Genomic DNA, 15739 nt, shown 5'->3' on the forward strand with positions numbered 1-15739 from the left:
GCCAAAAAATACTTGGCCAGAGAAACAGGCAACCAGAGCTACAAAATCTGACCTGCTTTTGTAGCATCTTATTTCTTGTGTCTACTGCTCCCCTGTCTGTGGCAGTACACAGGCCTATATCCATCCATCCATATGACTTTCCTACATACCTGTCTAATGCATATGTTACTGAAGACTGTTAAAGCTGAAGCAGTAGGAAACCAAAATCTCTGTCTCTGGTTGTGTTATATTCATGTGTATTGTTTTTTCTGGTGATCTCAATATGGTCTCTAAAGCTTTTTTAATGATTTCAAAGTCATTGTCATAGAAACTTAGAAAAGGGTAAAGCTGAAAGCCCTATAAGGTTATCTCATCCATCTCTTTGCTCCAAGAGACTCTATTATGATAAAGTACTAGTGAGTTAGAATCATAACAGATGGAGAATCATATGTATGTATAAATTTTTTCCCATGGAGTAGCAGAGGGAATCGTGTGCAGATTTTTTACATAAAGAAACAGTGTGTAGCTTACCCGCTGTGAATAAATCTAATTTAGTCATCTTTATGCCTCCCTGATCTTCACCCTCTGAAGTTTGCTGGAGGGTCAGATGTGCACTCTGGGAAATTTTGCAGATTTTCTGTTGGTTCTTTCCACCCCCAGCCCCCCTTCTGAAATCCACTAGCCAACTTGAGCTGAAGTTTTCCCCCTTGGCAGCGATGCCACCAGCTGAGCTGAGGCTGCCTCCAGCAGCAGTCCAGGTCTGTGGGTGCCAGCTGTGCTGCAGCCTCTGTGTGGCAGCAGAACACAGCACGCCTGGGAGGGAACAGCCTGGGACAAACCGGCATCATTTTCAAAGGAAATGCTGGTACTAGATGTCGGGAGTTAGGGCTCTGCTTCCTACTCCCACCTCTGCTACTAATCTTTATATGGTCTTTGGCAAATCACTTACCCTCTATGTTTCCCAGATGCAAAAATACTTAGGTACCCAGTGCCCCATCCTGTTTATTGGTTTGGTTTGGGTTTAGTTTTTTGGGTCTTTTGGTTGGGGTTTTTTTTTTTTGTTTTTTTTTTTTTTTTTTTTTTTTTTTTTTTTTTTTTTTTGAGGTGGGGAGCTATTTTTTGATTTAGGTTGGTTTAGAAATAATCTTCAGGTTACCAGACACATAACTTACCTGACAGTGTTACTAGTCTAAGGTACACTTTACTTTTAACATGTGAGGCCCTGCATTTTTAAAATATTTCTAGACTTCAGCTCCCACTTGCAAGCTTATTCTTTGTTTGGGGTTTTGGTTTTCTTAAATTCTTATTTTTCTCTAAGTTATTCTACACAGATCTTAGCAATAAAAGTGCTGTACTTTGTTGTATCCGTCCAGCCTTATTGCCTGCTTTTAATCACATCTCAGTGAGTCAAAGCCAGCATCAATTTCCTTTTGTAAAACTTGGTTGAAGAAGATCAGAAGCACAATATTTCACTGTAAAGATCAGTAGTAGTATTCATATTCATCATAACAGGGCCTCAGCACTGCTAGCACTCTGGTGTTTTAGGTGTATTACAGATAACTCAAAAAGAGCAGTTAAAAGAATGATGGGATTTGTGGCAGTAAGTAGCTCCCCTTCCTCGGAGAATGCAGCCTCACTCACTGCACTGTGCTGTGCTGAGTGCTGCTGTCTGTCCTGTCAGCTGTACAGCATGTGTCTTTTGCTACTGCATGCTGAGTGTCCATGATCCAGATGCTGCAGTTAGGAACAGGACTCAGGCCTTAACGGAACTGCTGGTTCCTGTCCTAGCTGCACCATAGGGATGGGACACGCCATGTGCCAACCAGGCCATGCCTCCACCTCAGCACAGCATTGACACCCATCTCATTTGGACTATGAGACTCACCTCCTGTGCTCTTTTCTTGTCCAACCCCACAGCTGAAGGCTGATGAAAGGATCATTAAAACGGAGCACGGGCTGCTGATCCGCAGCTTGCAGAGGAGGGATGCGGGAGCCTATTTCTGCAAAGCCCAGGAGCACACCTTTGTGCACACCATCGTGAAGCTGAATTTAAACGTCATCGAGAACGGACAGATGGAGAGCACTCAGAAGACTGAGGACGAGGAGGGCCGGGTGAGGGATTTGCTGACGGAGTCCCGGCTGAGGTACAAGGACTACATCCAGCTCGTCAGCAGCCCCAGCTTTAGCCTGGATGAGTACTGTGAACAGATGTGGCACCGGGAGAAGCGGCGGCAGCGGAACAAAGGTGGTGCCAAGTGGAAGCATGTGCAGGAGATGAAAAAAAAGCGAAACCGAAGGCACCACGAGCCAGCCAGGCCACCATCGACGTAGTTTGTAAATGCTATTTAAAGAAAGGACATTTTCAGTTTAGAAAAAAAAATACTGTGTTCTGGTTTTGTGCATCTTGCCTATGAGTTAGTACTGCTTCTTCTTGAAATCAGAAAATTTACCATCACTGTTAATCTGTGTGAGAATGTACAGTGGGATTCAATGCCAAATGAGATGTTCCTTATTGGAGTGCTGCAAACCAGGCAATCATTTCAAATGCATCCATTAAAAAAAAAAAGTGTACACTTTTAGCTAATTTCTGGGTAGCCTTAGACTGCGTGAGCTGTGTTCTTTACTTCCTTTGTAATTTTCACATAGGGTTTAGTGTTTGTGTTCCCATATTAACATTTGCTGCCACATTCCACCCCAGAGGTGGCTACATTTCAGGGGAAGGCAGATGTACTTCCAGTTCTTTGGCATCTTTCTGAATAAGAAGCATGGTAGAAATGTGTGACAGATCTGCAAAAATACCCCTAATTTACCCACTGGGCCTGTATACAGGCACACGGGTGGGGTTTGCTAGCACAGAGAGGCACAGCAAAAAATCAAATTAAGTTTTGGCTTAGGGACAGCATTCATTCTGCCCATAAAAAAGAGAAAGCATAATCATGGTTTTAGAGTGGGGAATTATCGAGTGTTACTTGTTAGTGTTTGAGTAGCCACCAGTTTTCAGTCCATCTGCTGAAATGAAATGCTGACTGTAATTGAAATTGCCACCAAGATGTTTGGGAGTAAATTTCCTAAGTGGTCCATGGGAGGTATGTGCACAAATCCTATTAACAAATAATGGGACTCTTGCCTGCACCTCTTCTATGCCTCTAAAGGTTCAACTCTGGCTGTTTCTCTGGCCCTTTGCTGGCTTTGTTTTATGCAGAGGAAAAGAAAATTAAAAGACAACAACAAGGCTAAAATGAAAGACGATGAGGGAAGTATGTAGTGGCTGAGACCAGTGCTCTTGACACGGAGCTGACATTCCTCAGATGTGTGTATTCTTTGGGATTTTTTCTCAAAGGTCTTATGTATTTTTAAGTTGAAAATTTGCATTGTTGGAATTAATACTTTTATTATAATTAATTAAGAGATGTCCACGTGTAAATAAAACTTGTAAGTTAGAAATTTGCTGTATACCATAATTTCATTTGTAAAGTGTTCCTTGCTCCCTGGTTTATATTTTGGGTTTAGTAATGTAAATTTTTACACGTAAACAAGAAATACTGGCCTCATCCTTGTCTGTTTTACACCAGTATTATTCAGTTTGATTTTATTCCTGATATGCAGCAACAAACACAAGCTCAAAATCAGGCCCACTGTCTCCTCTGATGACTGAGTCACAGCCCCCCTCTCCTCTGTTCCATCAAACCTCCCTCCGTTTTGCCTTTCACGCCTTTTTGAGTGTGAAATGACAAATTAGCCACTTCCTCACATGGAAGACAGCTTTGATGGATACCAAAATGACAGACTTTACTTGTTTCTCATGCATTCTACAGATCTTGAGAGCAAAGTCTGTGGGAAACGCGTGCAATTGATGTGCACCTCATTAAGGGACCAAAACTGTTGGCTCTGGAGCCCTCGCCCATGCTGGTGTTTGTGTGCGCATTCAGTCTCAGATCTAAAATTGTGAAGGTCCAATTTGCATCGTTGTTCATTTCCTCTCTGTTGAAAGTCGGATATGGCAAAGTGTTTGTCAGATTTCAGGAAGGAATCTCAGCTTACCCACGTTTCTTGTAAAACCCGAAAGCTGCGTTTGCATGTGTTGTACAAAAGCCAGCGATACCATATGTCATTAATTTTAGATGCTGTTTTAATAGGAGATCTATGAGTTAATTAGGAGATATTAGATAGCATGCATACAATGCTTTGATAGTGTAAAGCACTGAGTGCTAAATATTATAAAATACATCTGTGGGGAGGAGGGAATTTCTTAGCACAGGACCTTTAATCAGCAGAAAGACTGATGCTGAAGATACTAACCAGTCGTACAGTACTTTGAGAACATGCAGAGAACTTTTTGGCATTTTTGCTACAAAATAATGTAGACCAGGCATTTCACAAGAGGCTCATCAATTTGGGTACCTTGATTTTAAGGCCAATTAAGACTACTTAGGGAAGGTATGGGGGGGTATTAAACTACTACAAATAAAGCACAGGGATACTTAATATTCTTGGCTGGAAGATTATGCTGTCACCATACAGAACCTGCCTGGTTATTCCTTATTAGATTTTTATCAGTCCACAAAGTCCCATTTCTCTGGCTTGGGCATTAAGGAAATGAGTGGAACCACACCAAGGCTGTGGAATGGCAGGTGGGCTGCATTCACAGGCACTGGCAAAGGATCCACTCCTCTCATCAGTGGTGACATGGTACTTCAATTGACAACTCTCATCACGTTTGCCTACATCCTAAAAAAGCAAAGCAGGGTCTTTTTTCATATTTTTTCTCCTCCATGAAAACTAAATCATCTGAATAATGTTTGGATATGATTGGGGGTTTGTATTCTACAACTGAAACCCCCCCAAACTGACTTTAGTAGAAATATGGGGTAAGGGTCTCAGTACTGGGAACATTAGATTTTAAATGGTTGAATTAAACTGTTATTGCTCTTAAAATCTACTTTCATTTCTTTTCTTTCAAATGTTCTTGCAATACGATTCTTAAAGAAATGACCTCATCAGTCTGGGGTACAGTGGTAGCATAAAACCCCAATTGAGATATAAGACCTCTTCCATCATGGGAAATAAATTCAATATCCTCCAAACCAGTGTGTTGCATTGGGTTCATGCCGCCCCGGGGAACGTATTTAATAATCCCACATAGATAAAAGTCTGTGGTTTGATACACTGGGTTAGATGAATGCTGTTGCTTGCAGGGGTAGCACACTTCATACTGTGCAGGTAATGCACAAGCAAGGAATCCACAGGACCTTGAGACCCAGGAATGAGAGGGATAGACTGAGAATCACTACTGGACCAAAGGCCTGGCTTTGTTAGGTGGGGCTCAGCAATGCAAACCCACGAACAGGAACAGGAGGAGCCATGGGTCTTTACCACAACCTGCAGTCCCAGAGGGAAGTTCAGAAGATGAGCTAGACCAGAAACCATAACAGAGGAGTAGCCCCCACTTTTCAAAGGGGTTTAATCTTTAGTGTCATTATAGGCTCAACTTGAAGTCTGCTTGAATTTCAATTCAATGATTTGGGGTTCAGCTGGGCTGCTGTGAGCTGTGCTATGAGCCACAACAGGCCTGTAGTTAAAATGAAACTGAGCTCTGCCTCTTTCAAGAGTGCCATAAAAATTTAAATTGAATGAATTTTTGGTACAGTGTGGAAAAAAAAGTTGCCTCCACCTTAATAACTGTAGCTTTTAAACAGATCCCTTAGTGCATTGTTTCAAATGTCATGAGGTTCCCCAAGGCCAAGTGCCAGGCACTGCACTTTGGCCACAAAAAAACCCTGCAGTGCTGCAGGCTGGGCTAGAGGAGTTGGAAAGTGGCCCAGTGGAAAAGGACCTGGGAGTGCTGGTCCACTGTGTCTGAGCATGAGCCAGCATGTCCCCAGGTGGCCACGGAGGCCAATGGCACCTGGCCTGTGTCAGGAATAGTGTGGCCAGCAGGACCAGGGAAGAGATTCTCCCCCTGTACTCGATACTGGTGCAGCTGTACCTCAAGTGCTGCGTCTGCTTCTGCCCCCCCAGTTTGAAAAGGACAAGGAGATGCTGGTGTGTGTCCAGCAATGGGCAAAAAGGACTAGAGAACCTCTTCTGGGCAATGACTGAGGGAGCTGGGAGTGTTTGGTCTTGAGGAGACTCATGTGGGACCTCACCACCCTCCACAGCTCCTGAAAGAGGGAGTAGTGAGGTGTGGGCCAGCCTTTTCTGTTGTGCCTGCAGTGAGGGGATGAGAGGAAATGGCCTTAAGCTGAGACAGGAACGATTCAAATTAGATATTAGAAAAAATGCTTTTGCTGCCTGGGTGGTCAGGCCTTGGAATGGGCTTCCCAGAGAGGTGGTGGAGTCACCATCCCTGGGGGTGTTTAAGAGGCACCTGGATCTGGCACTGGGGGATGTGGTTTAGTGGTTCAAGGGTTACAAGGGCAGTGCTGGGCTGACAGCTGGACTAAATGGTCTAAAAGGGCTCTTCCAATTTTATGGTTCTGTGATTCTGATCTTTGCCTCTATATGATCTATTTATTTGAATATGCATTCAACAGGGATTACAGTTATTAATACATTATCTTTTTCTTCAACAAAACCTTTCTATTGACCCTACTTCAGCAGCAGGTCAGTGCTCAACTGAACCAAAGTGGTTTCAAGCAGACTCTTAGAATAACCAATACAATGTGAGCTGTAGTTATAAAAATGCTGAAAACTGATATAAGCTTTAAAGCCCAGCAGGGCTCTAAACTTTGCAGCAATCTTGCAGTCAGTTAAAATAAAACAGAAAATGGGATTAGCAGAAAAAGGAATAAAGTATTAACACTTACTCTGATAAACTGGTTCTGTTACTGGAAACCATTCCAACAACAGGTGTGAATGTGTGTTCATGTCATAAGAAAATACTTTCTCCTCTAAGCAGTTAAGCTGCTTGAGGTATCTAAGAACATGAGCACTTTCCAGTTCATATGTAGATTTTGTCCCCAGTTCTTATGTCACCCATAATGAAGTAATAAGGCTAAATGCAACAGATACCCCCTGGTTAATGTGCTTTTGAGATCAGAAAATTCCTGCAGTTCAGATGGTATGAACCTCTTATTCGAACCATTATGGGTATTGATCTTCATTTAACATTTTAGATAATGAATAATTATTTGTTATTATTACTCATTGATCATGTAATCAGCCTGAGTCCCATAATAATGTCTCAATATTTAATAACAGCTAATGGAAATTGAGTTGTCTGACGTTTTTTCATACAGGCTCATATGTACAGGAGTGCATATGCAAATATCTCTTTTCTATTTATTTTGTAACAGAGGTTAATTTGCAAAAAGCAAATGTGATTTCAAGAGTCAGGGTTCATTTCAGTCTCTATTGACAGTGGAGATTAAAATCTTCCTGGAACTGAACTGAAGCCTAAGCACACTATAATCTATTTATAGTCTGGTAGTCAAATCCCAAATCTGTGTGCTGCTCTGTGGAGTATGTTGGCCTGGTTCTTTTTGCACTCAGTTATGGATGAGACATGGAGGTCTAAGGAATTACATCTATATGAATGGAAAATTAAGCCCACATGTCTCTCTAATATATTCTGTTACATTTTATAAACTTTTAATGGTCTCTCTTGTAATATTTCACTGTTGTGTTGCTAATGTTACCCTGAACTGGGCTGCTGTCACTAGCTGAAGTGTGACATTCTTTGCAGTTGTAATCCAGATTTCAAGGTTTGTAAAGTAAGTTCATTACAGCAGAAAAAATGAAGTCATGTGAAAAAAAGTTTCATTAGTAATTCTACAAAACAGACTTATAATATTTTATTTCCACATAACAAAATAGTGGTTATACTAGAATGTGTGAGAAACACCAGTATTTGTTTTCTGTGCAGGTAAAAATACATAACAAATTGTAATCTTGAGGGTCTCACTTGCCAATGTGTGTCTGAAACAGCTGGTGTGACAGCTGTGGCAGGACTCATTTTTTACTTGCTTGATCTTTTCTTTTCCCAGTAAGCCCATTGTCTCCTGCCTTTCAGACTCTGGTCTAGCAGATAACCCCACTTTTACATGGAGGAGGACTTTGGAATCAGGTATTTTGTGACATATACACACACCCCTACACAGTCATGGTATCACAGTCTGCCTTCAGGTGAAGACCTCCCTGAGCACCAACTCCAGCATTCAGTTGCAGATGCAAACCAGACACTGCGAGGTAAATTGGAGACCAGATGGAGTTTTCATTCACAAAGAACATTTTTTGGACAGGTGCTGAGAGGTCTCCTTTCTTGTTCTCATGTGGTTGCCGTGTAAAATTTAAAATTAAAGTATTTTGTGCTTAAAAGCATAAGATTTTCCAAAGGATGTAAAAAGACAAACAAACAAGCATACATTTCCATGTGATTGGTTTTTATTTTAATATGGACTCCTGGTCCAATGTCAATGCTTTAGTCCAGATAGTACAAGCCAAGAAAATAATGTGTCCAAACAGTTTGTATGATATCTGTAAGGACCCCAGACACATCTCAGTTTTGGTGGTATTTCACATTTTTCTCCCTTCCCTTTATGGTATAGAAGTGGATTTAGCTGGACTTTCGGATTTTTTTAGGTGGGGCGGAGTGGTTTTTGTCAGTTTAATTTTTTTAGAAGGGCCTTATTTGGTGGTCTGGGTTTTTCAGACTTTTTGGGATTTTTTGATTGATTGGATGGTTGGGGTTTTTTTGCTTTGTTTTGTGTGTCTTTGGTTTGCTTTTTGTGTTTTACTCTTCTACAGTTCTTTCATGTTATTTCTCCTACTGAAAGGGACCACACCCAAGCCCAGGTGCTTTCTGGTGTGTAATATATGACACAGCAATAAGAGGAGCAGAAGGCTTGGCAGGTATTTTGGTATGGAGACAGCGCTGTCTGCTTGCAAGACACAAAATCTGAAGGCTTAAATGACAGTGCTGGGAGTTCAGAGACCACAGTGTACTTCCCTGGCCTCCATTGAAAATTCAGGTAGGTTTATAGAAGGTATAATTTTTACTTTCTTAATTTTTTTAATTAAAATGTGTTTTAAATCTTCACTTTCAAACCTCTCTTTGCAAAAAAAAAAAAAAAAAAACAAAAACAAAAACCCAGAAGTCCAAAGAGAAATCAGCATCAGAGGTTTTTCATATCTTCCTTCAGAGACTTCATGTAGCTTCCTCCCAGGATGCTTTTTGTTGAAATTAATTGTAATAATCACATGTTATGACTGCCTCTGTGCTTGTGAACATGTTTTGGCTGTAAAAACTGGATGCAAAGCATATGAATCTATGAAAATACAAAAGAAAAAATGAAAAAAATACCATTTTCAAATCTTTCTATTACTTTTCCATTTTGATGTTGATGCATCTCCATCCCATCTTCCCCAGTAACTGTCTCAGAATGTTGCTTGGCTGAGAAGAAAGGAAGAGATTGCAAAAGCATATTATCTCCAAATTATAAATTCCAAAATGAAAAGTCACATTAAATGGTCTGGCTGTGAGGATTATGATTAATACCTCACTTTTGACCAAGAAAGACTGTTTTTTCTCTTAAAGTGAAATTTATCACTCTGCCCAGCACAGGAATTGTATGCCATTTGGCCTCTTTTTTGATTTGTAAGGCATCTCAGGTTGATTATGGGAGTTGGGGTGATTTTCACTCAATAATATAACTATTTATACAGCAGTAAGACTGAAGTATCTATTTGTACATGTTGCAGCTCATTGAGTTGCTATTATTACAGAAGTAGAGCTTAAATAATCTACACTGTTGCTTGGCCTGCTGGTTTATTACATATTTCAATTTTATATGCAAAGGTAACTGAAAGAAATGTATATTTTATTAGTACTATAATAAACAGAAAAATGAGGTTTTGCCTCTTTTGTAAATCCAAGTAAATCTACAGCATAAAACAAAAGATTTCAGAGAAACAAAGTCCACAGCATGCTACAGAAATAGCAAAGGTGCTAAGCCAAGGTTCAGTAATCTGAAGTTTCTTTCTTAGAAGTCTTTCCTAAGTGGGGATTGAGTGAGATTCACCACTCCACTGAGAATGTGCTTAAGGCCAACAGAGTGAGTTTACAGAGAGCTCAGAGAAGCTGTGTGCTGCACAGTGGTTGATGCAGAGCAATACACAATAGGTAGCTCTGTGCTTATTAATTTAAATTCAATAATAGCTTTTTAATGCCTACCTTTCTAGATGATTAGCAACAACCATTTTCCTGAAAGTCCACGCTGACATTGTGCTTTAAAGTTACCCTCAGGCTAAATTGATCACCCATCCATCTTGGGCTGTCTCTGGAGTACCTTTGGCTCTAGAGTGTGATTGTCTCCCTCAAAGTGTTTTCAGGACAGGGGTAACTGGGGAGAAGGAAGTTTTGTTCATTTTTTTAGTCAGGCATTGCTGCATCTGTCCACAGTTACGGGGCGAAAGTAATTTTTTGAGAAAAAAAATATCTCTAGGCAGGAAAATAAATAGGCTGGCTGGTCCACCTCCTGTTCTAGCCTTCAGCACAGCACCCTGGGTTTCAGGGGATTTATGGAAGGTTAAAGAGGCTAATTTGTTAACAGACGGTCTGCATGTTACTTCCAAGGACAGCCGCATCGCTGCTCCCAAGGATGCCAGTTTCCCAGTCCCATGCTGTGTCCATTAGAGCACTGTGCTCCTGACCCTTTGCTGGGAAAGGTCTCAGGGTACTGCTGGCCTGAAAGCTGATGCCAAGTCCCCACTGCGGCAGTAGCGTTCTGCTCACCTCAATTCCACCTGCAGCTGCAATTGGATCCGGCATTCTTCATTTCCGAGCCTGAACTCTTGTTCCTGCCTTAGCCTGCGCTGCTGAACAGCTGCTGTGCTCCCCCACTCCCTCCCCGCAGGTGGCTGCAGTTGATAATGTCTCATGTAGGATCAATCTGGGTCCCATTGAAGTAAGTGGGAATTCTGCCAGCTTGTCCCAGATCTGGCTCTGCATCCAGCTGGTGAAGCACTTGCAGCTCCTGCAGGAGAAGAGGTGCTCTGTGCAGCCTGGCTGATTAGCCAGGTTCATTAGCAGAGGCGGGTGTCAGAGGGAGAGAAGGAACACGAGAAGCCCTTCAGCTTCCTTCTGACACCACGGGATCTGTAAGAACTTAAATGCAGCACTGGTTTGTGTGCACTCAAGGAAACAAAAGCTAATTAAGCTGAAATCTGTCATTTTCTCTGTAAGAGTTTAGCAGGGTCAGACTTCAAGACAATTAGTGATGAGTCTCAGGAAGATGCACACAAGCTCTTCTCTGGCTGCTCAGAAACATTTTCAGCACTGATTGGCTTCCTGAGCTCCCCCTGCTCCACTATTTTTTCCACCTGTGATGCCTCTTTTCAGGTCCTTGGAATCCAGGAGGGCTGTTGGCTGAGGAAATCTGTGCTTAAAGTAAGAGCTATGAGGTAAAATCTGGCCCTTCATGATCCAAACAGAGGGAAGTGTTCTGGGACGTGCTCACACACCAAGTCCATGTGCACTGTGAAAACAAGCTAGCAGGCTGTTCATAATCATTTCTATTTCTGCAGTGTAAACCATAGTCCAGGGGGCACTTAGGGGTTCATATATTTTGCACCACTGTGTCCATGTAGTTAGTGTGCAGAGCAACAAGGGATAGAGTTGCAGAATGAGAGAATCTGCAGTTCCCAAGCACATTTCTGCAGGAATGCTCATCAAATACTGAACAAAAATGCACACCAGCTTAGAGAGGACAACTTATGAATTGCTAATACACATTATCTCCCTCCCTGGTTTTGCTTTAAATTCCTTATAACAATTTGTAACTGAATATATAAATGGAAAAAGTTAGCAAGCAGTTTTAAGAGATGCTAGGTGAAACTGAAGTTTTGTTAGGACAGGAAATGACAAATCTTGACTCTTTGGCCAAAGTTTGATTCTTTCCCTTGCAATAAAAGTGTTAATAGCTATCTTTCTTATCATCTTCCAGTGTTGCAATTACATGTCATTACAATTACATCTTCCAGTGTTAGGTGCATTTCCACATGAAGGAAGGAGCAAGCTGCTTCTTCTCTGCTTCTCTCATGGGTAGGTGGGGTTCTTAGCTTTCTCCCAAGAAAACTTGGCTGTTGTTTTTTTTTCCTTCATGAAGAAAACAACCATAAACACTCAGTGTTTGGACTGTCTGTGGATGGACCAATGTCAAGGATTTCAAGTTGAGCACAGGGGTTGGCATGTGCAGCCCTGAAACTGTTGTTTTATCTTTGGAATTTGACAGCTTGGGCACATAGGACATGGTTTAAAACACTCACATGAGAGCCATTGTCATTAAGGTTTATTAGTTAAGGAAACACAATGTTTTGTTATTAAATCTAAGTAATATACATTTTGGGTGATGCTTCCATACAGGGAAGATGGGTATCATAATGAAATTATTGCTGTCCTTTAAGGAAAAGCCCTCAGATATCAACAGCTAAGGTAAACTGCTCCATTTCCCAAAGCACAGCTGTGGACCAAAAATTTTTGAGGAAAAGTTTTCCAGAATAGCAATAGGAAAGTTGAGGGAAGCACAGATAATTCTCCTTTAATGAAGAGAAGACTAGAAATTCCCTGTTTCTTAATGTGATACAAGTCAGATATTTGCTGCCAGGTCAGCAAATCATTATCAGATTCTCAAGGAATGTACTTCTAGTGAAGTATGTTGCATGAAACAGGCTGTGCTGCTCTCATATGGGGCATATTGCACCTTTCACTTCATACTATTCTTTTTGTAAAAAGAAATAGTAGGACAGGAACAGGCAACAATCAACCTGCATCTGCATATTGTTTTCTTGCTCTCTTTCCCTTCCATCTGGTAAGTATTTTTACTTTTGTTATATTTTTCTCTTGTTCTTGAGGAGATGTCCTATTCTCACATGGGGTGTATTTCAATGTGCATTCCTGATCACAGGACTTAAAACATGCTGAAGAGGGTAACAATGTTTTCACTTAATACTGTCCAAATGCCCTTTTGTAGAGGTGCCTTTATCTCAGGAACTCATAATTCACTTGTTGCATGCTTCACCTTCCCTCCTTTTCCATGTCACTAACACAGCCTGTGAAGGTCCTCTTTGACAAATGAAAATGCTCTGGAATACGAGCAGTAGGATGCACGTGTTATTTTATGCACCAATGCAACTCCATTCTGTTCCTATTAAAAGAATTTTTTCATCATGAGTGTTCTTGTCCTTTTTCTCCACACACAACACTAAAACTTCTGGGTCTTATTTTCTAGCTTTTGTTGTTTGTGATATACGTTCTGCTTTTGTTTAGACTGGAAGGAGACCTTTTTTATTCATAACAGAATGCAGGATTACATTAATGCATAGAAGTTTTTTGAAAGAGGAAAACAACACTAAAAATTTCAGACATAATACAAGAAGCTTGTTTTATGCAGTGTGCAGGCAGTTGGTTAAATGAAGTGACAGGAGCTCAAGGACCAGGAAGGTTTGTGTGGAAGGCACTGCATGTCTCATACCATGGTGCATTGTGTCCTTCACCATGATTTGTCAAAGATGAATCTTTTCATTGGCATAATGCATTGAATCACAGATCTGAACTTTGTCTGAGGCACACAGATGAATAATTACATTAACAGGAGCAGTTTTAGGAGCATAGTGACAGAAATATATGTGTTAGGAAAGTTGAGAAGATTTAAGATTTAGTGTTCTGGGCAGTGATTTGATATATGATACCTGCAGGAGAGAGAAATCCAAAATGTGGACCCTTGATCATAGCTTTTGGGGAACAATGAGAGATAATGTGTGGTGCACTTTTAATGGCAGATCCTAAAATATATTAGGACAAGTTAAGTCCTAAACTAGCTGAGTGACTGGGACTGTGTTGTAAGGAGTGTCATAGGCATTAGTGTTTCAAGGGTGGCAGAATGGATAATAATTTTACACTGTAATGAAAATGATAGATTTTTTTCCTTTCTCTTGATAAAGAACTAATGGAAATGATAATGTGTTTTCTGGTTTGTATTATTTGGGGGAAAATACATCTGTGAATGTGCCAAGTGTCTGCTCAAAATAAGAAATAAGATATACAGATGTTGAGTATTTGGCCTATGTCTTTGTGATATTGTTGCAGAAGCGCATTATTTAAAAGAAAAAAATAAAAATCTTTCAAAGCCTTTTCTGAAATGCTGTTTTATAGACCATACACAAGGATCTTATTTTATTACAAAAGATATTCTATCAAAGGCTATTGGCAAAAGCCATCATTATCTGGCTGTGTCATTTGTAGCTTTACTTCCTATTGAAATATGGGATCCATCTGCTCACTGATCACAGGATAACAGCCATCATTCCCACTTGCTTATCATAAATGATAGATCTGAAAGTACCAGAAATGTGATGGAGTACAATCCCAACCCCTGGTCAGTTTCTTAAATCATTCATAGTTATCTTAATTTAGGCCAGGCTGATATGCTTCCAGCATATTGACTGAATTCCAGCTTCACTAAATTCAGTTTGATCCACTTGAAATTTCCAAGGCATGCCTAAAATTCCCATCCTGCTTTATTTATTTTTTTTTTTTTATAACAGCCTATTTGCATTGATGCTCCATTCTGGGGCTGTGTTGGTACATGTGAGTCTGGCTCATGTTTTAGTTTACTGCTGTGCTGTAAAGACTGCTTTGTTTAATCTTAAAATGAGTGTGTCACAGAGTTTGAAGAATCATAGCTATGAAATCTGGCACACTAAGCATCGAATCCATCACTAAACAGCTACATGGGAGTTGGTCACAGACTAAAAGAATTTGAATGTCACTATGAAGTGTAAGTTATTTGTCTGTTGCCAGGTTGATCTGTTCTCAAATTCCAAGATGCCTGTATATAGCATTTTTAAAATAAGAAAACTTAGAGCTTGGCTTGAGAATGTGGAGTAAGCACCAAAAATTTGGTCTTTTGCACTCTGATTGTTATCAGTGATACAGAGGCAGAATTCAAACTGCAGGAAGGAAAGTTTCCCAATACCTGGTGTGATTCATAGATTTTCTGAAACTTCATCCTATAAATGGATCTCAATCAATAGCCATTAATTTTTTGTCTCTCTCCACAACCACTTGTCCAACCTTTTAAATATCCTAAACTCCCAGAATTTAAAATGGTGTTTTGGAGCTTTGAAGAATCTTTTGGGTATATCTGTCACCAGCTTTGCTTCTGATAACTGCTATCAATATAGATTTATCTGCTTTGCTTAGCCAAAATTGTTATTCAAAGATTTTTCCCTTAAAAACCTTCTCCTGATGAACCCACCCCTGAGGTTCCAGTGAACATTATTTATGCATGAGTGACACAGAAATCTGCTGAGAGTGGCCAAGTGCTGCTGCCTGTGGTTCCCTGTTAACTGCACACAACCAGTGCTCTCTCAAACCCCATACCAAAATTGCCTAAATCACATGTTGAGGACAAATGACTAAAGAAATGTCCTTTTATTATTCAAAATCCCTTCCAAATTAATTGCTTGAAGTGATTTAGGAGAGCTTGCAAGATATAACACGCCTGGAGCCCTTATCAGCTAGGAGAACATTCTTCCTCCACCTTAAGGCAGTATGTGTCAGCAAAGTACAGAATTATTTGTGCTACTGAGAGATTGCTGCTTGATGCATTCATTTAACACATACCCCAGCACATGGGCATGGTCATAAATTCATTTTGCTTGAAAATGGAAAAAAGCCCCAGAGCTGCCCATCTATTCCATGTGACTTGAGCAAAGACACACTTGGACTGCATAACTTTAGAATCCCATTTTGCTGTCTGAC

General features: G+C 40.6%; 1 protein-coding gene across 4 annotated transcripts in view; it reads left to right on the forward strand.

Moving 5' to 3' along the window:
* Positions 1–3348, forward strand: part of SEMA3D (semaphorin 3D) — a 131132-nt gene extending 127784 nt beyond the window's left edge. For all 4 annotated transcript variants that reach the window (XM_009086870.4, XM_030238347.2, XM_030238346.2 and 1 more), the window contains one exon: positions 1897–3348. In XM_009086870.4, the coding sequence (XP_009085118.2) occupies positions 1897–2310 (414 nt within the window). In that variant the 3' untranslated portion in view covers positions 2311–3348. The remainder of the gene's footprint in view (positions 1–1896) is intronic.
* Positions 3349–15739: the final 12391 nt, after the last annotated feature.

Source organism: Serinus canaria, chromosome 1A, assembly GCF_022539315.1.
Source record: "Serinus canaria isolate serCan28SL12 chromosome 1A, serCan2020, whole genome shotgun sequence".
Taxonomy (NCBI): Eukaryota; Metazoa; Chordata; class Aves; order Passeriformes; family Fringillidae; genus Serinus; species Serinus canaria.